Source organism: Erithacus rubecula (genome assembly GCF_903797595.1).
Source record: "Erithacus rubecula genome assembly, chromosome: 5".
NCBI lineage: Eukaryota > Metazoa > Chordata > Aves > Passeriformes > Muscicapidae > Erithacus > Erithacus rubecula.
The window spans coordinates 30140057-30167748 of NC_136687.1; the positions used below are offsets into that span (position 1 = coordinate 30140057).

The following is a 27692-nucleotide window of genomic DNA, read 5'->3' on the forward strand; positions in this document are numbered from 1 at the left end:
TTTTTTTTTTTTTTTTTTTTTTTTTTTTTTTTTTAACCTTGGCAGCTGTTTGAATTAGTTCCTTAACTGTTCCTGGCAGTCGCTTTCACTTTATCTTTGCAAAGCGATCTCTTCCGCTTGCTTTTCCGGAAGCACCAGCGTCAGTTCAGGGGGAGGGAGGAGAGAAGAAAACGGGAAGTTCTTATGGTTTGTTTTTTGTGTTTAATCAGTCATTAACAGCACAATACGGAGCAGAGCGGTGGTTAGGGCAAGTTTTCGAATCGTTGCATTGCCCCGGGCTAGGCCTGGGTGGAGGCGGAGCTGTCCCGCTCCCTTCCGGCCCGGCGGCTCCTCCGCGCCGCCCCTTCCTTCCCGCCGGAGCGCGCGCGGTTCCAAAGGCGGCGGGAACGGGAGCGGGAGCGGAGTCTGCCCTGAGGGAGAGCGGGAGCGGAGTCCGCCCTGAGGGAGAGCGGGAGCGGGAGCGGGGTCCTGCGGGAGAGGAGCCAAGGTACCCGCGTGAGCTGCAGCGTCCCGCTTTATCTTTGTCGTATGTCCGGCTCATCCATCATAAAAATATAACCTCTACGTCGCTCTGCGCTAAAGGAAGTGGGTTTTACCGCTTTTGAAGTGAGCTGAGCATAATAGCTTGAAGTTACAAAGAATAGTTTGAAGTAACAAAGGTTTCCCGTTCTGGCCCAAGTGCAGACAGAGAAAGCTGATTTGTATCGGGGACAGTTTTTCACTAACTTCATGCTCGGTTTTGTATTCAGCAGAGTATACTGAACAGCGAAATGTCCTCAAAGAAGAAAATAAAGAAGGATCATACCAGCTCTAAGAGAGGGGTAAGTTTCGCTAGATTGGGCAGAGGTCAGATCAATGTTTTGGTTTTGTAGAGCGTTCAGAGGAGGGCGCGGTGAAGGCCTTTGGTGGAACCGCGAGAGGAGTGGCTGAGGTCACTTGGTCTGTGCAGCTGAGGGGACAGCTCATGGTGGGCTCGGCTGCCTCACCAAGGGCTTTCAGGGCCAGCACTGGTTGATCTCTCCTCTATGGTGACCAGTGAGTGGTTGAGGTTGGATGTTAGAAATATTTCACCCAGAGAGTGGTTGGGCACTGCACCAGGCTTCCCAAGGATGTGGTCACAGCTGCAGCCTGGCAGAGCTCAAGGAGTGTTTGGACAGCACTTTAGGCTCATGGTGTGACTCTTGGGGTGTCCTGTGCAGCGCCTTTCTGGTGCAGGATATTCTGTGATTCTGTGTTGTGTTACTGTGCAGTCAGGGCATTGTCCCTGGAGGTGGATGCACAGGGCTTAATTCAGGGCTTGCTTTGCACTGGGAGCTGCTGTGCAGCCCCTGCTGGGGTGGGCTCGGGGGCTGGTGTGGGGTTTTTCCTTTCAGGAGTAGCACAAAATGGGCTGTTGACTGTCAAATAGGCATAAGTTTAAAAACAATATCATAAAAGAAGGTCTGTAGAGAAAGCAGTTGATATGTATATTTGATACCATGATAGAAATGCTGAGGCACTGCTAAGCACTAGTAAAATTATAAAGCTCCAGAGGTCTGTCTTTTCTGGTTATAATTCACCCTACAGGTACATACAGAAATCAGTGAGGAAAATCACTCACGCATTTTGTGAATGGCACACAACTGTCTCATAAACTAATGTCATTCTCCCTTACCCTTCTGCTTTACAGAAGTCTCTCTGTAATCCTTGATCTACAAATTCCTCTTTTTTTTATAAGAAATTACTCTATAGCTCTTCAGTTTCTTAAGATGAAAGTGATTAAATTGGACAAGGATAGAAATTTGTGATATAGAGATGAGAGAAGAAATATTTTAATGCCTGAAGAGAAAAAGGCTACAGATCATATAAACCAGGTATTAGTGTTATAAGATTTCTAAGCTTGTACTCTTTCATAAAATAAGACAAAGCTTGCAGTATCAAATAACAGAATGTACACATTTTATAACATCTCTTGTCCTGGAGGAAAAGCCCTGTAGCCTGAGATAAAAATATTCTTCAAATCCTTATGCCATAGATTAGGAGTCAATATGTTTCTGGTTAAGTGTATTTCTAGCCAAATGTTCTTGAAATTCATTGTTGTATTTAATCTGTTGTACACTCAAAAAGCTGGGTAAACTGGCTGTTAATTTCATACCCATCCAGGAGCACAAAGCCAACTCCAATCTTCGTTGGAAGTCACTTCCACTTGAGGAACCAGATGTCTCAAGGATATTGAAGGTAGCAGAAACAAATCAGCTTGAGGAACTTGATGATTCCTTTGGTTAGTATTATCATGAATGTCATTTAATGTATGATTTTCACAAACCAACCACATGGGAAAAATTCTTCAGGTGCTTACCTAGGAAAAGGTTTTGGTTCTTTGCAGGAGAAAGTAATGGAGAGGGGAGATAGATGGGATTTTGTCATTTTCTATAATTGAGGAAGTAATAGGAATAATGCTGTAGTATGTGCAAATGAAAGTCAATGGAAAAATGCTTGTTATTCCACCTTTATAGTCTGAATGGTAGAATTTCATACATCATAATATTTCAGTTGTGTAAGTACAGTTAAAAACCAAAGTTCCATATCTTATTCTTTATTAAATTACACAAATTATGAAGTGAATTTTTACCATTGTAAGAGTGTTCGTGGCAGCAAACTTGGACATTTGCAGGCAGGCCTGTTGTTTTGGCACTTTCAGATGTTATTTAAAAAAATAACATAAAGCCATACAGTTTTGGATGAAGGATTAAAACCACTTCCATGCTTTATATTGGACTTGTGTAACAAGGCCTCAGTACACAGGGAGAGAATCAATTTAGATGGCTTAGATGCTGCTATGTGTGGAGTCCTCTGTTATATTTGTCTATTTTTTTTTTTTAATCAGTGTAATTGGAAGCTGTAGATAAAATGTTAATGGCTATTTCTCAATTGTAATAGTTATTACTCTGAGAAAATTACAGAAATATAAATGTAATTTAGGAACAGCATTAACAATGAACTATAAAATACAATTTAGCTAAAGCGTTTGTAAGGCAAGGCTGGAAAATTAAAAACTCTTTTCCTTATTTCTGTGGTATGTATTTAGACTGTAAAAAGGATGCCCAGTGACACTAATGTAAGCTAACACAAAAGTTTTGTGGCAGTGTGCTTGAACAAAGGAATTTATGCTGTGGAAGGCATGCTAAAACCTAAATTTCACAAGAGTTCTAATTTATTTTGATAGCTACCTTCAAGAATTCTACATTTACAAATATTCTGTAGCAGCAGTAATTGCCTTCTCATAGCATCCACTAAAGCAGCTTAAAACCTATATTTAAAAAAATAAGAAAGTAATAAGTGTAAAAGGTTTACCAGTGCCATAGCAAAGAGAGACTTGATACAAATTGTAGCAAGTATTTTACTTGCTCTATGCCATGTGTACATGCTGAGCTACCTTAGATTTGGGTTCATAAAGAAATAGCAGGTGGGAAGGTACAGAAACTATGAAACATTTCGCTATATATTTTTCATAATCCTCAAACAATACTTGTAACAAGAACTTCCTTTTTATTAGTTAGCAAACCACAAAAACTCTGACTAAATGCTTAATGGCTGGCAGTGCTCTTTGCCTTGAAAGATGGGGGCAGTGATGATGCAGTTTATCTTTTGTTCTTTGTAGATCACCCTTTGCACAGTACTGCTGTGGATGCTTATGGAGAGGAACATTCACAGAACGAGGCACTCGGTCGTGTTTTGGCACCACGGAGGCAAAATGCAGACAGACAGTCCAGTGGAAAACAGATAAAATTGTCAGCCTTTAATTTAATCTTTGGATTTTTAGAGTTAAAGGAGAAAGTGTTAGAGTTAAATTATATGTAAGAAAGAAAATTATTTTTTACACAATTCAAATTTTAGTGTATTCTCATATGTTAAATCAAATTTAGTTTAAATTTGAAATTGTCTTGCTATTTAATTCAAGCAAGAACTTTATTAGTACCCTTTTGAGACACAGCTGTACAAAACGTTCCCCAAAACAATGTTTTGTGTATATGGTTGAAGATCATCCTTCCTCAGAGGGCTGTAGTGTGTGTTTTTTCTTTCCCCAGTAAAAAGCCGTGTCACTCAAAGCCCCCCGGTGGTGATGTTCAGAAATTCAACATGGCTGATGCTGGAGAGGAACCCCTTAAGGAGACTGTGGTACTGAAAAAGTTTCATGAGTATTATCAATCAATTTAATTTTAGTTTACTTCGTGCCATGCCTGCATTAGAGGGTGGGCAGAGAGGAAGACCTTGCATTTGTTTCTTAGTACTGTCTTAGTACTTAATTGTATCCAAAATAAGCAGTCCTTAGAGTATTCCTGTGAGGTGGCCAAGTGAAATGCTTAAAGCAACAAGATATCACATCAGCAAGGAATATAATAGCCAGGTGTTCCTGGATCTTGTAACCTATTCTCTTCTCATTTGGGAATATATTCTTCCCTTTTTTCAATTATCTTCTTTGTATCTAGAATGTATATTCTTGAGAAATGGCATACTAGATGGAATATGAATACTTTGTACTTGTTTGATATTGAAGCAAAACAGATTTGTGGGAAAAAGAATATTGATAAAATTAATTTTGAATATGCATTAGAATTAAAAACAATTCAGTTTTGAATGAATGTTTTTAAACACTTATTCCAGAATTAGTGTAAAATGCTTCTGGCCCACTTAGCTGCCAGACATACAACAGGAGTCAAGTGTCTACAGGCTCAAGAAAGTAACCTATGGTAAAAGAAGCTGTGCAGTAGTTGGAGCAAGAGTTTTTTATGTGTTGGAATTTATTGGAATTGTACAGAATGTTAGTCTTTCATCAGTAGCTGGGTGCATGCAGCACTCTTGTACAGGTGCTGGTGTGGTGTCACAAAGTAGTCAAAGCAGAGAAAGGATTGGGACAGAATGTGAGTGAAAAGGAAGGTGAGCAGGCACTGTTGATCAGAGAAATGTTAATCCTGGGCAATGACTGTGCTGAGCCAAGGGTCCTTAAGCTCCTTAGAATGTTTCCAGCCCTGATGCATGACCAGTGGCTGACAGGGCTGTGGCCAGTGCAGTGCAGTCAGGCAGCAGCCACTGTCCCCCAGAGCAGAGTGACCACTGGGCTGGGACTGGGTGGAACAGGCCAAAGGAAATGTTACTGATGCTTCAGTCAGGAAATACTTTCTGCATTTTGCCTAATTGTCATCTCTCAGGAGTTTAGATGAGTAAACCTAAAGTTCATTCTGGAAGTTAATTTATTTTTCATGTCACAGAAGACTGTAAATAATATTCCATTCCAGGCAAAAAAGAAGAAGCCTTCAGAGGAGAATGCATCCGATCCTTCTGGTAAAGTACACTTTTCAGAACTCCCATATAGCTTTTCTTCATTCAAGATCAAAGGTTTTCAATGGTTTTAATTTCTGGGATATAGCTGTGCTTCTGGAAATGGAAAGTTCTAGTTTCAGATTTGGTATAGACCCCCATTTGATCCCCTTGGTTTGCATCCCTGGATTTGCCTGTTCCTCCTCTGAAGGGGTAAAGCATAGGTGTGCATTCTACCCCTAAGTCAGCCTGATTTCCTTTGGAGGGAAGCCTGGAGCCATGGCTATGAAGCTGTAGGAGGTGTCAGTACATTCCAGGTCTGGAAGCCTGGAGCAGCAGCTGTGGGGCAGAGCTTGGAGTGCCCCTGACTGCAGCTCAGGCATAGCTGTCGGTGTAGAGACCCTTGAGACAGGGAGCTTTCAGACAGTGGCATTTTTCAGTAGGAAGAAACTGTCTCTTGTGTCATCTTGCTTCCTTTGAACAGAACCCCATCATGTTTTAGTGCTAGATTTATATTGAGGAGCATATGAAGAAAGATGGCTTAACTTTTTGTGGAGCTGGTTTATAATACTACTGCAGAGTTTAAAGAAATGTATTTGTGTATAGTGGGGTTTTGAAGCATATATGGTATTAAAAAAAGAATGTATGCAAATATAAAAACTTATGATTCTTTGAGTAATGCAGGTTTCAAATTCAGGCCAATAGTTTTTTAACACAAAAAATCATGTCTGCTGTACACTATGTAGTTTATTACTTAGTTTACTGATGTTTTCCTGGGCTTGTTTGAATCAATAAAGAATAAGAATTAAGTTGCATATCATTGATCATCCCAGTTCCAGGTAAATCTATCACAGTTGTTCAGGCAAAGACAGATGAAATAATTTGAATATTCTTCTCAAATTTCATGTTAAAATACTCATAACTTTTAGATGGTTATTTTGATGATGGCCACAAGAGTTTTTCTGTTGTTTTACAACGTGTACCTAAATTGTGTAATGCTTATGTTCATTCTGTTGTTCCAGTGGATAGCCCATATTCTGTACAGATGTGGTGTCCCAAGGAGCTGAAGAGATCTCCTAGAGATATTACAGAGCTGGATGTTGTTCTGGCCAAAGTTGAGAAGATAGCAGCAAATTACAGGTAAATACTCTGCTTTCCCATGACTGGGTATTCAAAGTTTTAAAAAGAAGTAGCTGTGTTTTTGCTAATAGGTTGTCCTTTAGACGTTTGGGATTGTATGGTTAGATGCTGATGTTAATGGTTGTTAATTATCTATGATGCAAACATTTCTACACACATCATCTTGACATGGTCTCCAGGGATTTGATATTTTTCCAAACATGAACAGCACATCTCAGCTGATATATTTCAATGTAGAAATGAAGCTGTGGGTAGTATATGAAAAATCTGTAGTTGTCTAGCTGCTTAACTTTGGGTTTTGTTTGTTACTCAGAGGAGGGATTTTGGATGAGATTTCCCCTTTACTAAACCAAATGTTTTGTGTCTCTGACTTCTCCAGACAAAGCATAGAATCAAACATTTGCAGAAAGGCTATCGATGACTTGACTTCTGCCTTCAAGGACCAAATCACTGATCTTGTAAGTACACCAGAAATAAAATGAATTTTGTGGTTAAAATCCCTGTGGTTTTATATTGCCCTTTACACATTCATTTTACAAGCTGTGAAAGTTTCCGGTCTCTTGTCAATATAAGTAATGTGAAACACAGTGTGAAGGTTATGACTGGCTGCCTCTGTGCAGGCTTTCACAAGAATTGCCTCTAGACACAACACTGCTGTCATGCAAGTACTTTGCCAAATCATCACCTTTTGAGAATAGGGAAGCATCCAATAATCCTGAAGTGTTTGTCATATCTAAATCATTATGTAGCAAAACTGGTGAGCTGCATAATTTAAACGAGTATATACAGGTATGTCAAACACTGTTTTAAAAGCTCATTGACTAGAGTTTTAAAAGGTTGATTTAATTTTTGTGCTGTCTCAGTGACTTCTCAGTAAGGCCTCTAACATAGTCTAGGGAAAATCATCCTTTTTTAGTTAACATTTTAAACATAACTGTAAGTGTAAGATATTCAAGAACTGTCTGGACAGTCCTGTGCCATGTGCTCTAGGATGACCCTGCTTCAGCAGGGAGGTTGGACCAGAAGACCCATTGTGGTCCCTTCCAACCTGAGCCATTCTGTAATTTATTGGAAAGATTAAAATGAGTATGATGACTAAAATCACAGAACTTTGCAGGAGTTGTGCTAAGTACTAAAGCTATAGTTCTGGGTAGTTCATTAGAAGTAACAAGTGTTGGAATTACCAGATTTATGCATCTCTATAAAGATACAGGAAAATTGAGGTAGGTAGTATTACAGGAATTGGTACAAGGAGTATTATTTGCACCAACTCCTTTTGTGCAACAGTTTTCCTCTGGCATGAGGAGAGAGGACATAACCAGTGATGTCCCTTTGAACCAGAGTTGTTTTTTTTTTTTTAAATAAAAAACCAACTTTTTATGTTATTCCAAAGTAATTCTTGCAACCGTGTTTTTAGGAGGATAGTGATGAACTCAACCTGTCAACCTGTAATTCTTCTTCTCTGTAGATAGCAGGAGTCCAGGAATTAAAGAATATGAAGAGAAAGAATGCTAAGGTAAATACCTACATATCTCTAGATTGTGCAGCATACAGTCATGGGCACTGGAATGTTGAGAACTTGACTGGAAGAGATAAAATAATTGACAAAAAGGTGTACTGTACTCAGAATCAACTGCACAAACAGAGGTTAGAGAACCACCACAGGTTTTTTTTTTTAAATATCTGAGTAAATGTGGTGGATTGCAAACTCCTGTTGTTTACTGCTGTGTGGTGTAAAAAGAGTGACTGCACATTAGGATGGGTAAGATCTATGCATGTCAATTACTCTTTTGGCTTTTTGGTTTGTTTTTTTTTAATGAGTAATGGTGAGGCCCCTGGAGAAACAGCTCAATACTAAGAGCTAACCTTAAAAGAACATTAATGAATATAAAATCTAAGAAAGCAGCAAAGATAGCAACCTATGAGGATAGAATTGAATTGCTTAATTTAAAGAAGGGAAGTCTCAGGCAGCTGCATTTCCTAAATAGATGCAGAGTTTTTGTTCAGTGTAAGACAGTTCCTCTCTTCATTTAGAGGAAGTGGTAATTTGCTGAAAATGCAATGGGAATGTTGACAGAAGGAGGCACTAGTGTAAGGGCAGAAAAACATTGCAGTGGTTTCATCAGGGAGAGGTGAATGCCCTACAGAAGGGAGATTTAAGAGCAGTTTAGGCACTGTCTGAATTTCAGCCCAAATTAACATATTCTGCAAAATTTTCAGTGGCAAAATAGCTTTAACTAATAAAGTCAACACAGAGATTATCCTGGGAAGAAGCAGTTAACATGCTAAAATCTTGTTGACTTGAGGTGAGATGGTAAACTGGTCTGCACATAAAAGAAAATCTTAATACACACCTAGTATTCACAGCCACAAAGATTTCTCCTTAGTTTGCTTCTTAGATATTTGTTTAAAATTATATTTTCAGTTGCTAAATTTAATTTTATGATGGGTTTTGGGTGTTACTTTTTTTTATTTACATGTTATATTAAAGAAAGTGTGCTTAGTTATTGCAATCATCTTGAACATACATTCATATGCATTTTTTTAATCTTAAATACTCCTAGAGTTCATAATGTTTGAAATCAAAATGTCACAAACTCCCTCTGTATGCTTGTAAATCCAATGTTTCTTAAGAAAAAAATTGCATGGAGATTAGAGTTTGACATTTTAAACAGCTTTAAATTGTTTCAAATACAGATGCAAAATATGGTAGTTTATCAGGTCTGGTATCTTAGAATTTTCCACAGTGACAATCAGCATAAAACCTCAGAGGAAAAAAAGGCAATTAAATTTGAGTTGTTTGCCTTTGAAGTTTTAGAAACTGTTTCATAGACTTTGCTCACTCTTTGTTTCAGGCAATAACAAACATCAAAAAGAAAAGGCAGCAACTGGTGCAAGTCAGAGAAGAGCTAACTGGGTGTGTTTCTAACCATGCACAATAATAGCCCGAAGAACTTAAGGAGTCTGGTATTTTGTAACTCAGAAGAGAAAGTAACTTTTTTTTTCCTCTCATTTTATTTTGATGTAACTACCACTGTCTTGCACTTTGTTTTTACTAAAGTTCATGATAACCTCTCCTTTACATATTTCATTTGTCTAGACAGTCATTCTTACAAGTTCTCTTAGCTAACTAGTTACTGGGAGGGTGTTTCACCCCATATGTTCATAGGAAGAACACCAGTGTTATGATTTCAATTGCAAAGGTGCTGGATCATAAATTTCAAAGGTAATACAGAGGATTTATTTGGTTTTGAGGTGGGAGATTGTATTTCACCTCTGCAGGTTGGCTGGGGTTGCTGTTAGCACATGGTTTGTTTCCTTCTTATGTGGCCACACAATTCCCCTTCTCTAAGTTGACATTAATCTTATGTGTAATTTAGATACGCAAAACAGGAATTATGTGGTTGGAAGAACCATTAGACTTCCCCAAATCCCTTGGCTTGCTAGTGACAAGCTTCATACTGAAGCTGCATTTTACATGCACCTGTAAGTTAACTGTAGAAACCATGGGCACAAAAACAGGGTAAAAGCCTTTTCTCTATGGCCACAAGAGGTGTCTTTCTTTGTGGTACTATGGACAAAATGCTCAGAGAACTATTCGAAGCCCCTGAAAGCTGTCTTCACATTTTTATATGTGTTTTAATCCTTTGATAATTTAAAGAAACTTTTTTTCTGCAACCCTGTTGGATGAAAATCACTGTTGGTGCTCAGTTTTTGGAGTGCTCCTTTAATGTGTCAAGCAATCCAGTTTATTTAGCAGAGGTGTAGATAGTTTGTAGATCCTGAATATGCTTCAGCATAAGCACTGAACTGAGCTTGCAGGCAGGGGTGTGAAGAAGCAGAATACTTTGTATTTAAGAAACTATACTTAAAAACATAAATGCTTAAGAAAGAATGGCTACAGTGTCAGACTCAAAAGAAAAGTTTGGGTCTTTTTGATGGATTTGGACTCATGCCCTGTTTAAGTAATATGCTTGTTCTACCCAAGCACCATTCCATAGTGACCTATGTTTCGTATATTCTGACCAATGTTTTTAAGAATTCCTTCAGAGTAAACAGGGTCATAGTTATTCATGCAATAAATATGCAGATGTAAGCATCAAAGTCTTGATCTTTTTTCAGAGCTGAACTGCAACTGACACAACTACAGAGAGAATATGCTGAGATACAGGAAAGGAAATCTTCCTTGAGGCAAACAATTGAATTAATTTCTGATTTAAAGGAGTTACAGCAAGACTGTTTGGATTACAGAGAAGAAAACCCAAAAGGAAAAGTGGTAGTAAGTACATATTCTGTGTGTGTTTTTAGTTTATGGAATTCATTTATTAACATCTCTTAAGTAGCAGTATTTTGTTAGTGGTCTTTGCAGAAGCAACTTGAGAACCACTGCTGAACTTTAGTATGGTATCTCATTTATTTTTTTGGTCTCATGTTATAAGCCAGAGTATTTCAGAGAAGATTCTGTTGCCTTGCTCTCAGTATCCAGGAATGCAAAGGACATAGAAATGAAACAGTTGTCCTTAGTTGTACCTTTTTTATAGAAAGTGAAGATTAACAGAAGTGGGACAGAAGTAATTAATTTTTTGTTCAAAAGTAGGGAAAGCTCTGGCACTTTCTTGTGAGATATTTAATGCTGAGAACAGTGTGGTATTTCATGACCAGAATAACTTCTCATGTAGCCTTAGAACCCATTCCTGTGGTACCCAGGAGCTGGTGTGGTATTTTCTGTGGTGGACAAGGCTTACATACCTGCCATGTGTAAGGGAAATCCTCACATTTCAGAAGATGCTCTGATTTTGGCTGTTGTTCACTTTTAAAGGCCATGTTGCACCATTTTAGACAGAGGAAAAATAAATACTGATATGTAAGTGATCTTTCCAAGAGTTAAAATGTTGCCTTTTGTAATTTTATTTCCTTATCAACAGTATGGAACTTCCAGCCTCCCTGCTCTTCTGATGGAGTCTCAGAGAATTCTAGGAGCAGAAAAGCACTTTAAGAGTATCAATATGAAGCTGGAAGAGGCTCTGGCTGTACAAAAAGAGCAGAGAGCAGAGAAAAATTAAGTGTCTTTAAGATTTTCAGATATCCAGTTGGAACAGTTACTAGAATTGTCAGAGCTTAAAGCTTGTTGAATCATTGTTACTCTATTTTGTTTCAGTGTTTAAAGGAAGTCAACAACTTCGAGTTTGTATCTTTTTATTGTCAAATAGTCTCAAAAAAATCAATGAAAGAAAATAGCAATCACAGTTATTTAAACTTTTCTGTACTCTGAACAAGGTTGGGTGTTAATCTTGTGCTATTAAAGTAATCTTGAGAGGAATATATTCGTAAAGAGAACACAGAGTCTGGATAAAGATGAATAAACAAATCTCTTCATTAAATTAGCATTTGAAATAAATTATTTAATCTCATTTATGAAATTAGAAGTCTGTTCTGTTGGCTTCTCAGTAAAACTTGAACATACAACTAACAAAATAGAAACTGTACAGCAAAGGGCATTAAAAGTGCTAAGCTCGGAGCAGCATTCACAATTTAGTCCAGTTCTCTTCTGCCCCCTTGTAACCTTCCATGATCTCCTCGTGCCTGTTGAAGGTCACCCAGGCACTCCATTCTTTGTCTTAGAGCTCTGGAGTGGTGCTTGTGAACTACCCTACAGGACCTTTCACTCTACCACACTACACACAAGTGTCATTCACTGCTGGCCAGGCCTGTGCTTAGCTGTCTTCTTTAGTGTAGAGGTCTTCTTTCCTTAAAGCTGCCAAAAGAACTTCATCTGGGATTTCTTCCATGGCACAATTCAGACTATCATCTGCAGCTTCAGCTAGTTCCACATCTTCAGCAGCTTCTAGGAAACAGGCGTCGTCACTTGTGTTTTCCCACTCACTGTCTGACAACAGGAAGTCTTGAGACCAGCTGTTCTCTGGAGATACTGAGCTTTTTGACAAGCCTGACACATTAGAATGTGAATTTACTTTTCCTTCTGTGTGCCCCCTGTCATCCATTAGGGTGGACTCTTCTTCCTTTGAGAAACAAGAACACTACTTACTCTATATGCAAATAATTTTCATACCTTTAACTGCTCTGCAAGTTTGTGCTGTCACATAGAATGGATACTGCAGAAAGCTTGACCAACAGGTCAAGATTTTCCAGCAAGTTCATGTATAGCCACATTAACCTGGAAGCCTGTTTTAATAGGAGCAGAAATTTGCTGTTTTCCGAGCACTCTGAAAATAGTCAGTTGAATACAGCTTCATAAAGTAACACAAAGTTAAGACAAGCTTAAGTGTCTGTTCAAAGATACTGCCAGGACATGAAAATACAGTTTAATGACACTTTCTGTGAAATAACACTAATAGCTATTTATGAGCTGCTTGAGTAGAGCTTAACGTGCCATTCTGCTGTATGACATTTAGAGCTTTTTAGTTAAATTTAAAAGTTAAAAGAAAAGCCAATTTTTATTGTCTAAGCACTGGAAAAACTTGTATGTTCAGGGCATAGAGTCTAGGTGCAGTATCAGGTCAGTTCAAGTATTCTGCCTGTTTGGGGAAATGTGCTGCTTTAATACACTAAAATGGAGATAAATGAATTTCAGAAATGAGTGTCACTGACTTACATTTGACTCTGACTGACTCAGCTGTTCCAGAACCAGTTCTGTTTTACCTTGCATGAAGTCAGACATGCACAGCAGAGCTAAATTTGGGCAGTTTTTCTCTTCTGCACCTGGAGTGACCTTTTGCTTAGAAGTTAGGAACTGCTGTTCACATCAGAACAGAAAAAGACAATTGTCTCATGTGAAGGTAGACAATTCCAGTAACTTATCATTGCTGGAGAACTTAAAAATGAATATATGGAGCTACTACACGAGCACAGCTGCTCTGGGGACATCTATACCACTGTAAGAGTGTGGAGGACTTCCAGAGCCTCACAAGAACTTGAGCATATCAGTAAGCCAAACACATACCTCTTTGAAAAGGGATGGGAGGCAGATCCCAGGTGGTAATGGAAAACCTAAATCAAATATAAGACATTAATTAAAGTCACCATTCCAAAAAGGATCAAGTATAATTGAATCACAGGCTACATACTTTGGGATTTGAAGTTTTGTTCTCTGCAGACAGGATCATGACACTTTTGATACCAGACTTCATTCTTTAGATCTACCAGAATCCTAAGAATGAAATTATTGAGTTTTTTAATAACAGTACATAAATGAAGTGAATTCATTCAGTAGGAAATTCTAACACTAAGTGAACAGGTTGTGTTTGTCCTCAGCTATGGCCATTGCTTTCATACTCTTGACATATTACTACACACTTGTTTTGTATGATTTTTAGTAAACTTCAGGTTTCTTAAATGTAAAGAAATAGATTTTTAAGACTAACATCTGAAAGTGAAATTTAGTCAACTTCAATACATTAAGCTTGGAAGAAAAAGTCATGAAATTAAGATTAGCATATAGGACTTAACTGTAAGATAAGATTTTTTTGCTGCTGCTGTTACAGGTTTTTTCATTATAAAAGCCACATAAAATCACTATTTTCTGTCAACTGGTTAGGCCACCCAGCTTTTTCAACTGTGCTTTAGAAACACCAAACTTCAAGCAACTCACTAGGAAAACAGAAAGTTCATCCAGCTGTGGAGTTTTTTGAATATCCTTGTTTTCTCAGAAACATATTCCTTATGTTTCAGTGATTTTAAATGTTACATAAAATTATTTTTAAGTCAAAGTATTTATACAGATTATATACTGTAATTCTAATATAATCTAAAAAACTGACTTTCCATCATTTATTTTGCTAAAAATATAGGAAGTCTGAGTCCTTGTAGAGTCACTAGCAAAACTCATTTTGATTCACGTGGTAGGAATTACCACTCTAAAATGGCAATTCTCAATGGAGATAAGAATGCCATTTAAGATGCACTGTACATTAATTCAAAATCAGTCTGCTTGCTTTCTTATTTTTCAGCTTCCTAGCTCAGAAGCATCAAAACATAGTACTGTTTAATAGCTGTAACTTACTCTGACTTTTATGTTAGCATCTTTGGGCCCACATTTTAAATACCATGAAGATTATTTCATAGAATTATTAGAAATAAAAGTCCAGTTACCACAAAGTAAACTTGGGGGGGGGGGGGAAATAAATAGTTCATTTGGTTTTGTGGGGACATTTTTGTAATTAAAACGTATCCCAACAGAGCAGGGCAGCAGTAGTGTAATAGTTGCTAATTCTATCCAGCAGAGTTTTTTCAGCATTTTCTAGAGAATAACAGCTGAACAGCAAAATAAATAAAGCTGGTTTAAATTGAAGAGTTAAAGAACATACATTATATTGTTACTTTTGTGAGCTCTTCCAATATTTTGACACCATCGGTAACCAAAAATATCATAAATAAGTATTTCCTTGAGAGAGAAGTAACTCCATTGTCGTATCCCTGAGGAAAAAAAAAATTCTTTAAATTCTTTGGAAATAGAATTTAATATTATAGTCTTCTGCAGAAGACTAATTTGTAAATAGTAAGGTGGTCTCTTTACCTCCTTGTACCCCATCTTTATTAACCAGAGAACGAACAAAAGTATCAATTTCTGGATATGGTGAACCCTGGTAACCTTCCATGGGATCTGTTAAACCAAAGGCCACAAACACACACTGTTAGAGGGCTTGCCACTGTAACATGCCATTGTTACACACTTTATATAGATCACAGGCAGAAAATGTACATGAACCACATCACACCCTTAAATAAAACCAGGGATAAAGCCACTGTTACTTTCTTGTAGATCTTTAAAGTGCCACCCCCAAGGTGCAGAGGGACTGGGACAAGGCAAGACGGCTGTGGGTACAGGAGGGGAGGGTCAGTGGCATTCATCCTGCAGTGCAGATGTATTTGCCTCCTGCAGAAAGGCAGCTGGAGAAGGGCCCTCCTAGAAGTTAGCAGGTGTACAAATCACAGAGCATTTAGGTTAAGAGTATTTCTTTTTCTATGCAGTAGAAAAAGCTTGAGGTACCTCTGTTGCTTCTGGTAGTTTTACTGTTTAAAAAAGCAGACATTTTCCTCTCCTCCTCTGAAAAACCAGATGACAGAACTTTTATGTCATCACCTGCTCTGAAGAAAGGAGACAAAGAAAAGAGTATGATTCTTACAGCACAATGTAGTACAATATAATACAATATAATTCACTGTAACACGCCACAGGGTCCCTGCCAACCTTGACCATCCCGTGGCTTGCTGTGCACCTTTCCTTGTCCCAGGAGCACTTTCCCTTCTGGCCTTGGCAGTTTCCCTGACTCCCACCACAGGACAGGGTTCCTCCTCCCCAACTGCAGTATTTGGTTCCAGGCCAAAGACCCAGCACCCACCCATTTAACAACTGCTGGTCCACACTCCTACAGCAGGATGTGCTCTAGATGTAGTATTTATGCAAATATACCCTTTGAAAGGTTTCTTTGAAAAGTTTATTCTTTTTCTCTCTAAAATGAACTACTTTTCCTTGCCATATTGCTAACTGGAAGCCAGATGATCACACAAGTCTAAATTCAACACAGCAGAATTTCTCATCCATATTTATGGTAGATTCAGCTGATGCCTATGATCTGAATACACTGAGTGGTTTATTGGCATCAGTTCAGGATAATGAACATTTCAGGATATAAAACCTTAAGTCAGAACAAATACATGTTTTCAGTAAAAATTATTAATAATATTTTAACCTTTCTGCTACAGCAATGATTAGGATCTTCTTAAGATAAGTTATGACATATCTGAGGTTTAGATTAGATATAGAAAACTTGATTATTGTCTATACCAAATGGGAAATCTGGTATTCAAAAAGCCATGGGCAAAACCCTTTTGTATTTCTTATTCTACTCTGAAAAATACTCAGACTTCTCATATTTAACTGACTAGAAATCTGTAAGTTTTGCTTCCAGGACTACACAGAATCTGACCAAACTTAATAATGGTTGTGTTTTGGCATTTTGAGTGTGTATAGAGAAATGAGGCACAATTCAGAAGCTGTACCACATTTGAAGGCAGGTTTAACAAAAGAACAAGACTCTCAAGCAATTTTTTTTCTTCAAAACCAAGAAATTCTACTAGAAACTCCTAAATTACACTGTAACAATGTCAATTGAATAATTGCTTATTCCTAATACTTATTTGTAAGTGCTACAGGAGAATTACCCTTAAAATACATATTTTAATATGCCTTTGACTGGAATTAAGTAATTTGAGTGGAATTAAGTAATTACCGAACATTGCAGATTAAAGAGGAAAGAAAATATGCTTCTTCCAAGGAAACATCCTTTTCACAGTTGGGGATAAACTTATTATCCTCTGCTATCTTCAGAATCACATTTTTTCCTGCTTTTGATGACTTATACATCCGGAAATTTCTATTCTTTGTATAAACTCCTACAGGAAAACATGGCAGTGCTGGCTAAGATTTAAGATACTGAGCACTTGTAAATTAAACAATTTTCCTTAAGCCCAGCTAAGAGTTTAATGAATAGACAAAAATTGTTACTGACTAGCTCACATCCCATAGAAGAAATGCAACAAAGCAAGATCGTGCATACATTTACACTTTGATGTTACAGAATAATTAAGACAAATGCTCAACACCTCTAAGTAGACATTTTAATAATTCTGACATCGTAATTGCTAAAAGTTCCCTTCAGTAAAAGAAATTGGTTCTTTTACAATAACTTTATGAAATACAACTGAGCCCAAAAACCTGCACAATTATTTTAACCAGAAAGAAGTTCATCAAACTTTCTGTTTTCTGTGGACTGCTTCACAATTTTTCTGAGGCATGTATCAGGGAAAGCTTAATTCCAATCTCAAAAACAAACAACAAAACAATGATCAAGTTGTCTTAACATTGCATAATCTATCCAATAATTGATTGAGAAGGTGAGTTGTATTTGCAGGTTACATTTGATTTTCGTTAAGAGAAAAGCACTTAGAGAGCTCATACAAGACAAAGCTATCACAGCAGCCTCATTATATAATTCAGTATTTCAGCAATTTTGACTTTAGCTTTCCAATTTTGAGGTAATGTGTATAGCATAAATATTGAGGATGGTTAATTTTGGGAAACTAACATAAAATTCTTAAAAAGTGAGAAAGAAAACAATTGTTTTTATTTAAATTCCATTTGTGAATATGCTTGAAATAATTTTGAACAGTAGGTGAAAGTAAACCCTCTGACTCAGTAACAGAAAAGCCTACTGTAGCCAACTTTGGGATTACATTTCAATAGATCAGGCATACTGAAGAAGCCCACAGTAAAGGTGATCCTGAATTCCATGGGAAGAATTTGAAGGAATGGGGGTTCTTCAGAAGAGTCTGACAAAAAAAACCCAAGGTAAAGTCCTGAAATGTGTAACACACTGCTGTGCAAATAGTGTGCTAAGCTATTTTCATTTCCCTGAGATAAGGCAAAAAGCAAACAAACAAACAACCAGATATGGAGTTAGAGAAGAGTGGAACTTCCAAACTCTAGTTTGGCTATGGGTGTTGGAGATTTTTAACATTTTAATACCATGAACAGGCTATGCCCAGGTGGGCCATGAAGTGCCCAAACCAAAATTTCTATTATACTATCACTGAAAGCTAACAGCTGCCATTCCAAACAGGGAAAGAAGGCTCAATTCATACATGTAGAAGAATACAGAAAGCCATGCCTATAAGACTTGCTCCTTTATTAAACAGCTTCTAATTCAACTGAAATAACAAAAATGCAATATATGCTATCCTCTTTTAATCCAAATGGGAGCATTAAGACCCTAAGGGGAAAAAAATTAGTCTTGTGTGCAAAGAATTACTTTAAACTTCAGAACAAAATAATTAAATGTAGTAATATAAAAAGTTACACAGACCATGAAACTAAGAATCTTTTCAAATATAGCCCTTATGATCAGTTTCAGCATGTCTGTCCTGTCTGTGTCTGACCATAGGGACAACAGTAAGAACCCCATGTTCTTACTGTCTGTAATTGAAGATTAAGGATCATTTCATTCTTAAACCTCTTTGGGATGCAACAAAGTTTAAAAACACACTTACCTAGGTCCACAAAAAGCTGCTTGTTGCCTTCTTTATTGTTTACTATTAGGAAGGAAAAATCCAAATTTTCTCCTTGGTGTGGCATTTCCATATCCTTTGTTTCATGAGCAATGGCTGGCCAGTCTTTAGAACCATCTTTACCAGCTGTGAGATTTGTAAGAGACCCATCTAATCCAGCTCCTGCAGAACACTGGAAAACATGCCCTGCTTCTTCTGCTGGGATCACAGCAGCCCTACTCTCCATTAATCTTATGGCAGGCTGCAAAATGGTTCTCACAAAGTTACCTTAAAAACAACCAAAAAAGGCCAGAAGCCAGGTGACATCATTTATGAGTCAAGAAAGAACTTAGAGTGTTTTTGTGCAAACATTTTTCATAACAGCCAAGATGGAAGTGGACCTTGAGCAAACTTATTCAAACAACAAATTACTTTTACAAGAGTACTTGTGACTTTTCAAACTCCCAGTATTGTAATTCAAGTCTCATTGTACCTCCAGGCTCTGCTAGATGGTAACCAAAGACAGACAAATAAAACCCATGCCCAAATTAGTTTCAGGGAGAAAGCAAGGGAATAGAATAAATACAGATGTGTGAACAAAACTATGAAGTGAGTGGAATACTGGCAAGGACCATTCTGCACTTGTTGGATGAAGCTTCCATGGGGAACATGAATGAATATGAAATACTGTTCCTCCCATGTTACATATCAGCAGAATGACTCAGCATATCAAGCATCAAAATCATCATCATCCTCATAATTCAGTGCAGGACTACTGGGGCACACAAATGAGCCAAGATAACCCTAAACTGGCAATTCTGTGTTGGAGCTGCTATATCTGAGAAATCCCAACTTACATAAACAATCAAAATTGCTTTCAGCTTTCTCTTAACCATGTTTATGCAAAGGAGGCTTGAAACCATCTTTGTTCTGCCTTTTTGACAATGTGCTAAGCAAAAATTAACTGTATTTAGAGCAAAAAACAGCAGCTTTAATTGCTAAGACTAATATTACTCTGAAAATTAAGGAGTTGTAGACTTGCCAGTTTCATAGAAATCAGTATTTTTAAAATAAAATATACAGGGACAAAAAAAAAATCCATTTTTGCAAACACACAGCTAATTATAGGAAAAGAAAGTAGAAGATGAAAAAAAAAATGAGGATTAATGAAATAGAGAGTAATTATGAGTGTGGTGGTAATACATATTTGTTTCCAATATAATTATATTAAAATAAATACTCATGTGGGAGATGGCACTGTATAAAGTCAAAACCTCACCTTTTATTTCTAGGTGTAGAAGAAAAGGACACACTTACCAATGTGAGTATTATCCTTAAATACAGTCTTTTGGGGTAGAAATATTAAGTGCCGACTAAATTTTTCATCAGTACTGGAATCCAAGTTCAAGACATCTTTTGATGAACAATTTACATCATAAAGTTCTTTTAATTTTTGGTTGACAAGCTGAAATTACAAACATTATGTATGTTGCTTTACTCTAGTTGTATCTATAAAACCTAACACGAATTCAGATTATACATTTTTGCCATTTTTTCCCCTCATTTTCAGCACACAATTAATTTAATTCAAACTAACCCATATCAAGTTTTAACCAACTTTGACACAGACTGCATTTCCTTAAATATGCAAGTCACCTGACACTTAACTAACAGTGATAAGCTGAGAAGATTTGCAGTTTCTCAGGTCAAAGTCCTGCTTTACCCTGCAGGTTGTTTTCTGCCACAAAGCAGTTCACACCCACAGTGGCAATGTTTGCAATGCAAGCTCAGCAGGAGTGGAAGATGGAGGCTGTCACGATATAAAGGACTTGTGAGCTAATCACTGCTATGATTTAGCTAATTCATTGGTATGACCCAATGAACAATAACTATGCAGAAAACATTCGTTCTAAATTAGCTCTGAAAAAAACATTTTATAAACCAAGCTAGTGATTACTCTTCTTTAGGACAGTACTCAGATCCTACAGATCTGGAAGCTTTGGGTTTAGCAGCTCAGATCCCCCACTCAGCAAAATTTAAATCCTCTTCTTAGCCTGAGGAATCTCTACATTTTAGAGTTGATCCACACCTACAGATACTGTGTCAATGAAGGGTTCTTTATGCAGAAATTACCTCAATAATCTTTTACTTTTGTTCACTTTTAGCTAGAGACTTGTAGGTGACAGAAGTTTCACAAAAAGACATCCACTCATGATGAGATTTTATTAAAACAGAAGATATTCTTCTAAAAACATATGAATGCTATACTGAACTTGCAGAGAAGTCATTCACAAAAAAAGATTCAATAAAGTGGAAACTGCACTATTTAATAAAATTGACAATTAGCAAAGGTATTTAATTTTAGGTATCACATTGGTAAATACAGTCACATGATGCTCTGTACATCATCATTGAACTAAATTATAATGAACTGTCTGTCATCTAAAGAAGCTTTCAGGAATATATATATATATATGTATACGCCTTGGTATACAACTACACCATTAGGCAAAGGAAATGAACTGAGGAATATATGAATGGAACTTTTATTAATGCTACTTTAAAGAGTACCTAAACATTCCTTTAGCTTTACAGCTTTGAAGTGGCAGAGCACATAAAACAATCTTCAAAAGTAAATTTACCATGTCAGTAAACCTACCATGAATACAAACAGTCCAAGAGCCATCATCCTTTATTTTTGTCTCTCAATTAAACTTTTTGTCTGTCACTTTGATTTAACCCTTGCTTTAACCAAAATAGTATTTGCACTTGATTGAAAATAATCACTGGCTCAGCAATTCTTTTAATTTTACTATAGCATAATCAAGATAAATTGGTAAATACTTTGGTTTCATATTAAATTAACAACAAATTCATATTCATCCACTGTATTACTTTGCTTCAGTTTACCTCAATTAACTTCATGACCATACTCTTGCCATCTGCATCAGGATTCGCTGGTTTGTAAAACTCCAAATCAAAATAAAGTTTGCAAGCATCTTTTTCAGGAATTACTTCATAGCAATGCATAAGACTTGTTTTGCAACCCTGGCTAAGGAAAAACAAAAACAAATCACAACCTCTCGTGATAAACATTTTGAGCATGATAAACATGCTTATCAGCTGCAACAAGGATGACACATATTTTTTTCTGCAATCAACCATCCATATTAAAAAAAGTTGTAGCCCTATAAGACTTTGAAAAATTTGTAACTAATATCAGCATCAAATATCAACAAAGATTATTTGTCTGGCCTAGAATTTAATTTTGTATTCTCCTCTCCATGTCTCCCCCCAGTCTTACAATATGTACAGAAATGATAATTCAAGGAACTATGAAAACTACAGTAAAATCTTATCACTCATATGTCTTTAGCACAAACAAAGAGATTATATAGTTTTTTCTAACTAAATTAAAAAAGAATCTCATCGTCAGTTTGAGAAAAACTCAGGCTTTAAGTATAAAAATTGACCCAGATTTCTTTTACTTCATAGCCAAACATTTTATTGTAAAATAAACAAATGGGGGTAAAAGTTCAGCACATGACCAAATTGTCAGTACTTGGAACTACATCATGCAAATGCAAACCCATCAATCAGTTTCCAGACATCTGCATTAACGCCCACTGAAACTGCTGTATGACTAGTCAGAGAAGTATCTTTTTGTCACGTGTTGGTATGATCCCCTGAGGAGAGCTGACAGCCAAGGCAAATGTATTGTCAATAAATTTCAGTGCAACAGACAGAGTACTTAATTCACAGGAAATAAGGCAACTCAAAAGAAAGTTGAAACCTGCTATAGAATATATTGTTTTGTCCTCATAAAGCAGCAGATGGCTCCTGGGAATACCCATCCAGTGGTACCTCTTACTAGGCAGGATATCCAGTATACCACTGACTTTTAGTAACATATAGGGCACCTTCTCAAATACTCACGTGTAATAAAACCAAAGCTCTTTATATGTTGTTACAAGGTAAAACCTCTGTCCACTCTGTGTGTTCTTTTCCAAAGCAAACACATGAACATCCTTCTAAAATAAAAAAAATTGAATTTTTTTCATTACTTTCACTCCAAAAAACAGCTTAAATCATCCTAAGTTCCTACTTGGCATCAGTTAAAGCTTAGTAAATACTAGAGAACTACAAACAGATCACTTGTGCTTTTCCATGCTTAGTAACATCTAGTTTTAATTTAGAACATCATTCTGATTTCAGTTACATAGGTAAAACTTTGAAGCTCTTCTTTGCTGTGCAGTAATGTAAACTGTTTTCTCTGTAAGCTTAGTTTTTACTGATCAGTATCAAGGGCATCTAAAGGGAAGAGGATCAGTGTCCTGAAAGGAGCAACCTCATGGACATGATGGCAGTATAAGTTTTATGGGCAAATACTCTTCAGACATTATGTTGTTCAGATCCAAAAATGGAAATCTGAGAAAACAGAAAAAAAAAACTACTGCCAAGTCAATGAGAACCCATTTTGGAAGACAGGCTGTCAGGATTATTTAAATACCTGAAACAACCTGGAGAAAAACAAAATACTTTATTTAAAAATAGCAATCACTTGAGAAGAATTAAACTGAAAACAGAAGATATCTTTCACACAATATTTATTTGGCTAATCACTTCTAATCATCTGAACTTGCTACTCAGGTGCAACTAGACAGTTGTATTGTTTTTATTTAGTCTCTGCCTCTTTATCTCTTTTTCTTCCTCATTTTTTTCCTCCTCCTTCTTCCTACTCAATTCTCATTACCTTCCCATCCTCCTGCCCACCCTGACACCTTGTTCATCTTGAGAAGGAACAAATTTATCACTACAATGTTCCCAAAAAGTACTTCTACTGTTCGGAGTTAACAACACATATCAACTTGTATGTTAGAACAGAACTAGTACTTCTTAGAGATACCTCCAGTGCAACATGACCTTAAAAGACAAAAAAATAAATACAAAAACAAACAAACAAACAAACAACACCAAAAAAACCTTGCTGGTTCAGGACTGGGAATAAAAATATCTTGCAAACTGCTAAAGACTTCACTGCCAACAGCAATTTTAAATGATGTTCAATCTTGAAAGTATATAAAGAACAGAGACATAACACATAATATACCTCTTGGCAGGTTTTTACATAATTAAAAGCTTCAGCCTGTCGAGAAAATATTTTCCAAACAGAGGATGGCATAGAGGGTTTGGACAGTCTTGGTCTATAAACCAAAGGAAGAGGATTTCTTTCATAGTGAGATGCCAGTTCTTCCACTCTCTTTACTCTTTCTTGCCATTTTCTCTTCATTTCTTCTAAAGCAATTTCAAGTAGTCAAATCAGTATCAATCTGTTTGCAAGGCAATTTTAATTTTAATATATCCCCTACTCCTTACTGCTTTGATTCTGGTTTTGTTGAATGCAATTTATTAATTAACTGGGAGTAGCCAAAATTCCAAATCAATACCCAACCTTGTTATGATACTCATTTTAATATGAAATGTCTCTACACTGTTTTGAAAGTACAAGAGCTTCATATTAACACTATCAAAGATAAACACAACAGAATAAAGACAATTAAAGGAGGCCTAAAAATTTTCATTTTTGTCTACAAAATAGTATTACACCCCTCAGAAAGTATATGAACTGTTGACTAGGCACATAATATTAGTAAGGAGTAAAAAGATACTAAGAGTAAAAGTTTAAAAATTTTTGCTTTTTGGTTGGGGAGACAAATGAGATAATTAATTTATATGGGTAGTACAACACTTGAATTCATAGGAGCAGTTAAGACTTCACTGACTTTAGCTCTGAGTATCTGGAAATAAAAGAACTGAAATCCCAAATGAGGGCTCCATCCTCCACTTCCAACCTTTGCTACTGACCACTAATACTTTCACCTGCTTTAAAAGCTTGTGTACTTTTCACAACCTTAAAACAGCAATCTTATCTCTTTCCAAGAACTAGAACCATGCAGTAACTCTTGCTATCTTGCAACCTTTAAGCTTCTAGTTCCATAAAGTAATCCAAATGCTGTAGGGTAATGTAATAAAGCATAAACACACATATGTACAATAATCTGTAAGTGGAACACCTGCAAATCAGTACAAAGCAATGCCAGGAAACTGTGAAACAGAGGAAGAGAGGCAACATGAAGGGGAAGCTTCTTGTTCAGCTCAGCATAACCACTTGGTTCTCCTAACAAACCCCTGGGTTGCAATGAAAGATAAAAATGAAACTGAGGGTCCTCAAAAGTATTCAAACTTTTAACAAGCTGGATCCACAAAGAAAATTTAAGCGTTTAAATATTCTTGTGGGGCCCCAAAGCCCAAATTTTAGATCCTCGCATTTCCCCTTCCAAGTTTTCCACAGCAAAAGTTCTTGGACACTTGCATTTCTGCCCACTTTTCTAAGCCTGCCAATGCCTTGTGTCAAGTCTAAGCAACAGAATGTTTTTTCTCTAACAGGGGTCATACATTTTACCTCTATCCTCCTTGGCCATCTTCTGACATGTGCATTTTCTTCACTCCCTTTTTATTCTCTTAGTTTCTTCTCTGGGAATGAAAAGTTAGATAGCAATCAGCATTTTTCCGAAGTGCTAACAAAACTTTCAGTTTCATTTTGGTGGTGTTGGCTGCAAATTAACTGGGTGAAAAAAACATCCCTACATCAGCACTTTCCCACAAGATGACCATTAAAAAATGAAAGCAAAGGAGTAATTCTCTATTAGTTTTAAACTTTCTGGTTGTATCAGGCTGTGTTTTTGCAGAAACACAGCTGGGAAGATACCTGAACATGGGAGAAGGTTGATGACCCTTACTTTAAACTGAAACCTATCACAGTTCTTGCAGTCCAAACATTCAGTCTCTCAGGACCCAACATGTCAAGTTTTTTCAAGGCAACTTCAATTCCTGTGTGAACTATAACACAACATATCTATTTAGAGCAATTAATACTTACAGACCAGCCTTCTGAGTTCACTGGGAAATTCTCAGTTTATCTTCCTCTCTTATGTCCCACCAGAAGTAAGAGCAGTACTTATTTTTGACTGAAAGAAATTTTGTCACCAATATGTTTGGATCTCAGTGTTACTGACTCAGCAGGATGACCGCATGGAGACCCTGGAAAAATGTCTCCTGAGCAATGACTTAAAGAACTTGCTATTTTCTCTATTTTATGGAAGACTTCTCCATTGACTTATCATGATAATGACAAAACATATTACCCACACCTGCTGACAACTGAAGCTGAGACATGCAAATCAACTGCTACTCAAAATAACATTACACTTGTTTCCTGGCCAGTGTGTATCATGCAACATAGTTCCATGGCAGATTTCATGGTCCTTAACACAAATAAATCCATGAGATTTCCTGCCAGCTACCAATTCAGCCTTAGAACAACACATTAAATTCCTTAACGTTAGTGAAAATTAGCTTAGCTTACATTGAGCTCATGAGCAGCACATTAACAAATACTACTCATCTTCCCTCAACCACAACAAATTTTCTTCTGGCCCTCTTAGTAGAGGAAGTGGCCTCAACAATTGCAGGGTCACAGAGTGGCTCAGGCTGGAAGGGACCACAGTGGGTCACCTGGTCCAACCTCCCTGCTGAAGCAGGGTCATCACAGAGCACTTGGCACAGGACTGTGTCCAGTCGGTTCCTGACTATCTCCAGAGGGGGAGACTCCACAAGCCCTCTGGACAACCTATTCCAGGATGCAATTAACTGCAAAATTAACTGCAAAACTCAGTACATCACACCTGGTGATAAGACCTCAAAAAGTAGGTCAGCACCTGTTATGAGAAGCTGGAATACGTAATTTCCAATGTTATCTGACTTCTGCTACTGAAGGTCAATGCACAAATATGAAAGTAACTGACCTTAAAGTTGATGATGAAGCCAAAATCAGCCCTCAGCATCAGAGTGCTGTTTACCAGGCAGGTCTGTGTGCAGCCAGGGACAGTCACCATGCAGGTGGGCAAAAACCCTGCCCCAGGGAAGGTCCCTGCAAGGTACAGGCCAGCTCACCCATGGGGATCGCACTCGCTGAGCTCAGGAGGGGGGCTGATCCTTCAGTAATTGTCCCCACAGATTACTCTTGCTCATTTCCTTTACACACCATCATTGTGTCAGAATCACAGAATATTCTGAGTTGGAAGGATCATCTAATCCAACTCCTGGCCCTGACACAGCTCCAGGCCATTCCCTTGTCCCTGTAACTGTCACACAGAGAAGGGATCAGTGCCTGCCCCTCCTCTTCCCCTCAGGAGGAAGCTGAGACCACAGTGGGGTCTCCCCTCAGTCTCCTGAGGCTGAACAGACCAAGTGACCGCAGCCCCTCCTCACACGGCTTCCCCTCAAAGCCCTTCCCCATCCTCACGGCCCTTCTTTGGACAAGAAGGAAGGTTATAAAGGACATGTTTGGACATGTAGGAAGGTTATAAAGCTATTAGCATTGTGCTGCACATAGCATTTAATATGAGGCCGCACAAATACAGTGTAAATGTACCAGAACGCTACATATATTTCAGCAGGCAGAGGAGCTCAAGCAACAGCGCAAACCCGACAAGGTTTGGGCTACACCACTCACACCCAAGAGCAGCAAGGACAGCCATACCCGGCTCAGTGTCCCGCCATAGGGCCCGGCGCGCTCCGCCGGGAGAGCAGAGCCGAGCAGAGCAGAGCGGGCACCCCGAGCCTGCTCAGCCGGGCTCGCACGGTTTCCTCCGCGCCGGGAGCGGCCCGCTCGGCCCGGCCCGCCTTCCCCGCCGCTCCCGCCGGCCCCGACTCACCGCCCGCTCCCGCCCGCCGCCATTGGGGCGGGCCGCCCGCCCTGCGCGGGGAGGGGCCGGCGGGGCGCCGGGCGGGCCGGGCCTCTGGCTGCTGTAAGCGGCGCTCAGCTGAGCCAGTCTCGCTAAACCCGGCTCGGAGAGCAGCGCCGGCGGAGCGAGCAGGCGGCGGAGCCGGTGGGTGGTGGCGGAGCCGGGATGCGTGCCCGGCGGCAGCGGGTCCGAGCAAAGCGGGAAAGGGGGGGCAGGGTGGGCCGGGCCAGGCTGTGTCTCTCCAGGTCCGCGTGGCCGCCGGCATCTCTCCCGGAGGAAGTCGGCTGCGGGGAGCTGGAGGGGAGCCGCGTTTCGCCCGGGGCAGGCCCGGCTGAGAGCAGCGTTTGCCCGGCTGAGAGCGGGGCTCCCGGCTCGCAGGCCCGG

The 27692-nt window shown here is 38.4% G+C and overlaps 3 protein-coding genes across 11 annotated transcripts in view; 2 read left to right on the forward strand and 1 right to left on the reverse strand.

Moving 5' to 3' along the window:
* The first annotated feature begins 342 nt into the window (after positions 1-342).
* CENPU (centromere protein U) lies at positions 343-11693 on the forward strand. Of its 3 annotated transcripts, none has more exons than XM_079305669.1 (12): positions 343-495; positions 753-821; positions 2143-2260; positions 3641-3770; positions 4068-4158; positions 5250-5322; positions 6321-6438; positions 6818-6896; positions 7907-7954; positions 9294-9355; positions 10561-10717; positions 11364-11693. In XM_079305669.1, the coding sequence occupies exons 2-12, from the start codon at positions 771-773 to the stop codon at positions 11499-11501; spliced, it is 1065 nt and encodes a 354-aa protein (XP_079161795.1). In that variant the 5' UTR covers positions 343-495; positions 753-770; the 3' UTR covers positions 11502-11693. The 3 variants fall into 3 exon arrangements, with proteins under 3 accessions (XP_079161795.1, XP_079161796.1, XP_079161797.1); XM_079305670.1 differs by having other exon boundaries at positions 5277-5322; XM_079305671.1 differs by lacking the exons at positions 343-495; positions 7907-7954 and having other exon boundaries at positions 561-821; positions 11364-11663.
* A 95-nt stretch (positions 11694-11788) lies between these two features.
* On the reverse strand, positions 11789-27305 carry PRIMPOL (primase and DNA directed polymerase). 6 transcript variants are annotated; one of them, XM_079305650.1, is made up of 14 exons: positions 27079-27305; positions 24965-25035; positions 23612-23796; positions 22438-22529; positions 21412-21553; positions 19819-19966; positions 18505-18789; positions 16689-16851; positions 15446-15543; positions 14972-15058; positions 14763-14871; positions 13524-13606; positions 13400-13446; positions 11789-12458 (listed from the first exon to the last, which is right to left on the reverse strand). In XM_079305650.1, exons 2-14 carry the CDS (start codon positions 24981-24983, stop codon positions 12153-12155), a joined length of 1764 nt encoding a protein of 587 aa, XP_079161776.1. In that variant the 5' UTR covers positions 24984-25035; positions 27079-27305; the 3' UTR covers positions 11789-12152. The 6 variants fall into 6 exon arrangements, with proteins under 6 accessions (XP_079161776.1, XP_079161774.1, XP_079161775.1 ...); XM_079305648.1 differs by lacking the exon at positions 27079-27305 and adding an exon at positions 25271-25412; XM_079305649.1 differs by lacking the exon at positions 27079-27305 and adding an exon at positions 25302-25401.
* The window catches only part of CASP3 (caspase 3), a 180485-nt gene continuing 180091 nt past the window's right edge, over positions 27299-27692 (forward strand). For both annotated transcript variants that reach the window (XR_013774237.1, XM_079305675.1), the window contains exon 1: positions 27299-27452. The gene's annotated coding sequence lies outside the window, so the exon portion shown is untranslated. The remainder of the gene's footprint in view (positions 27453-27692) is intronic.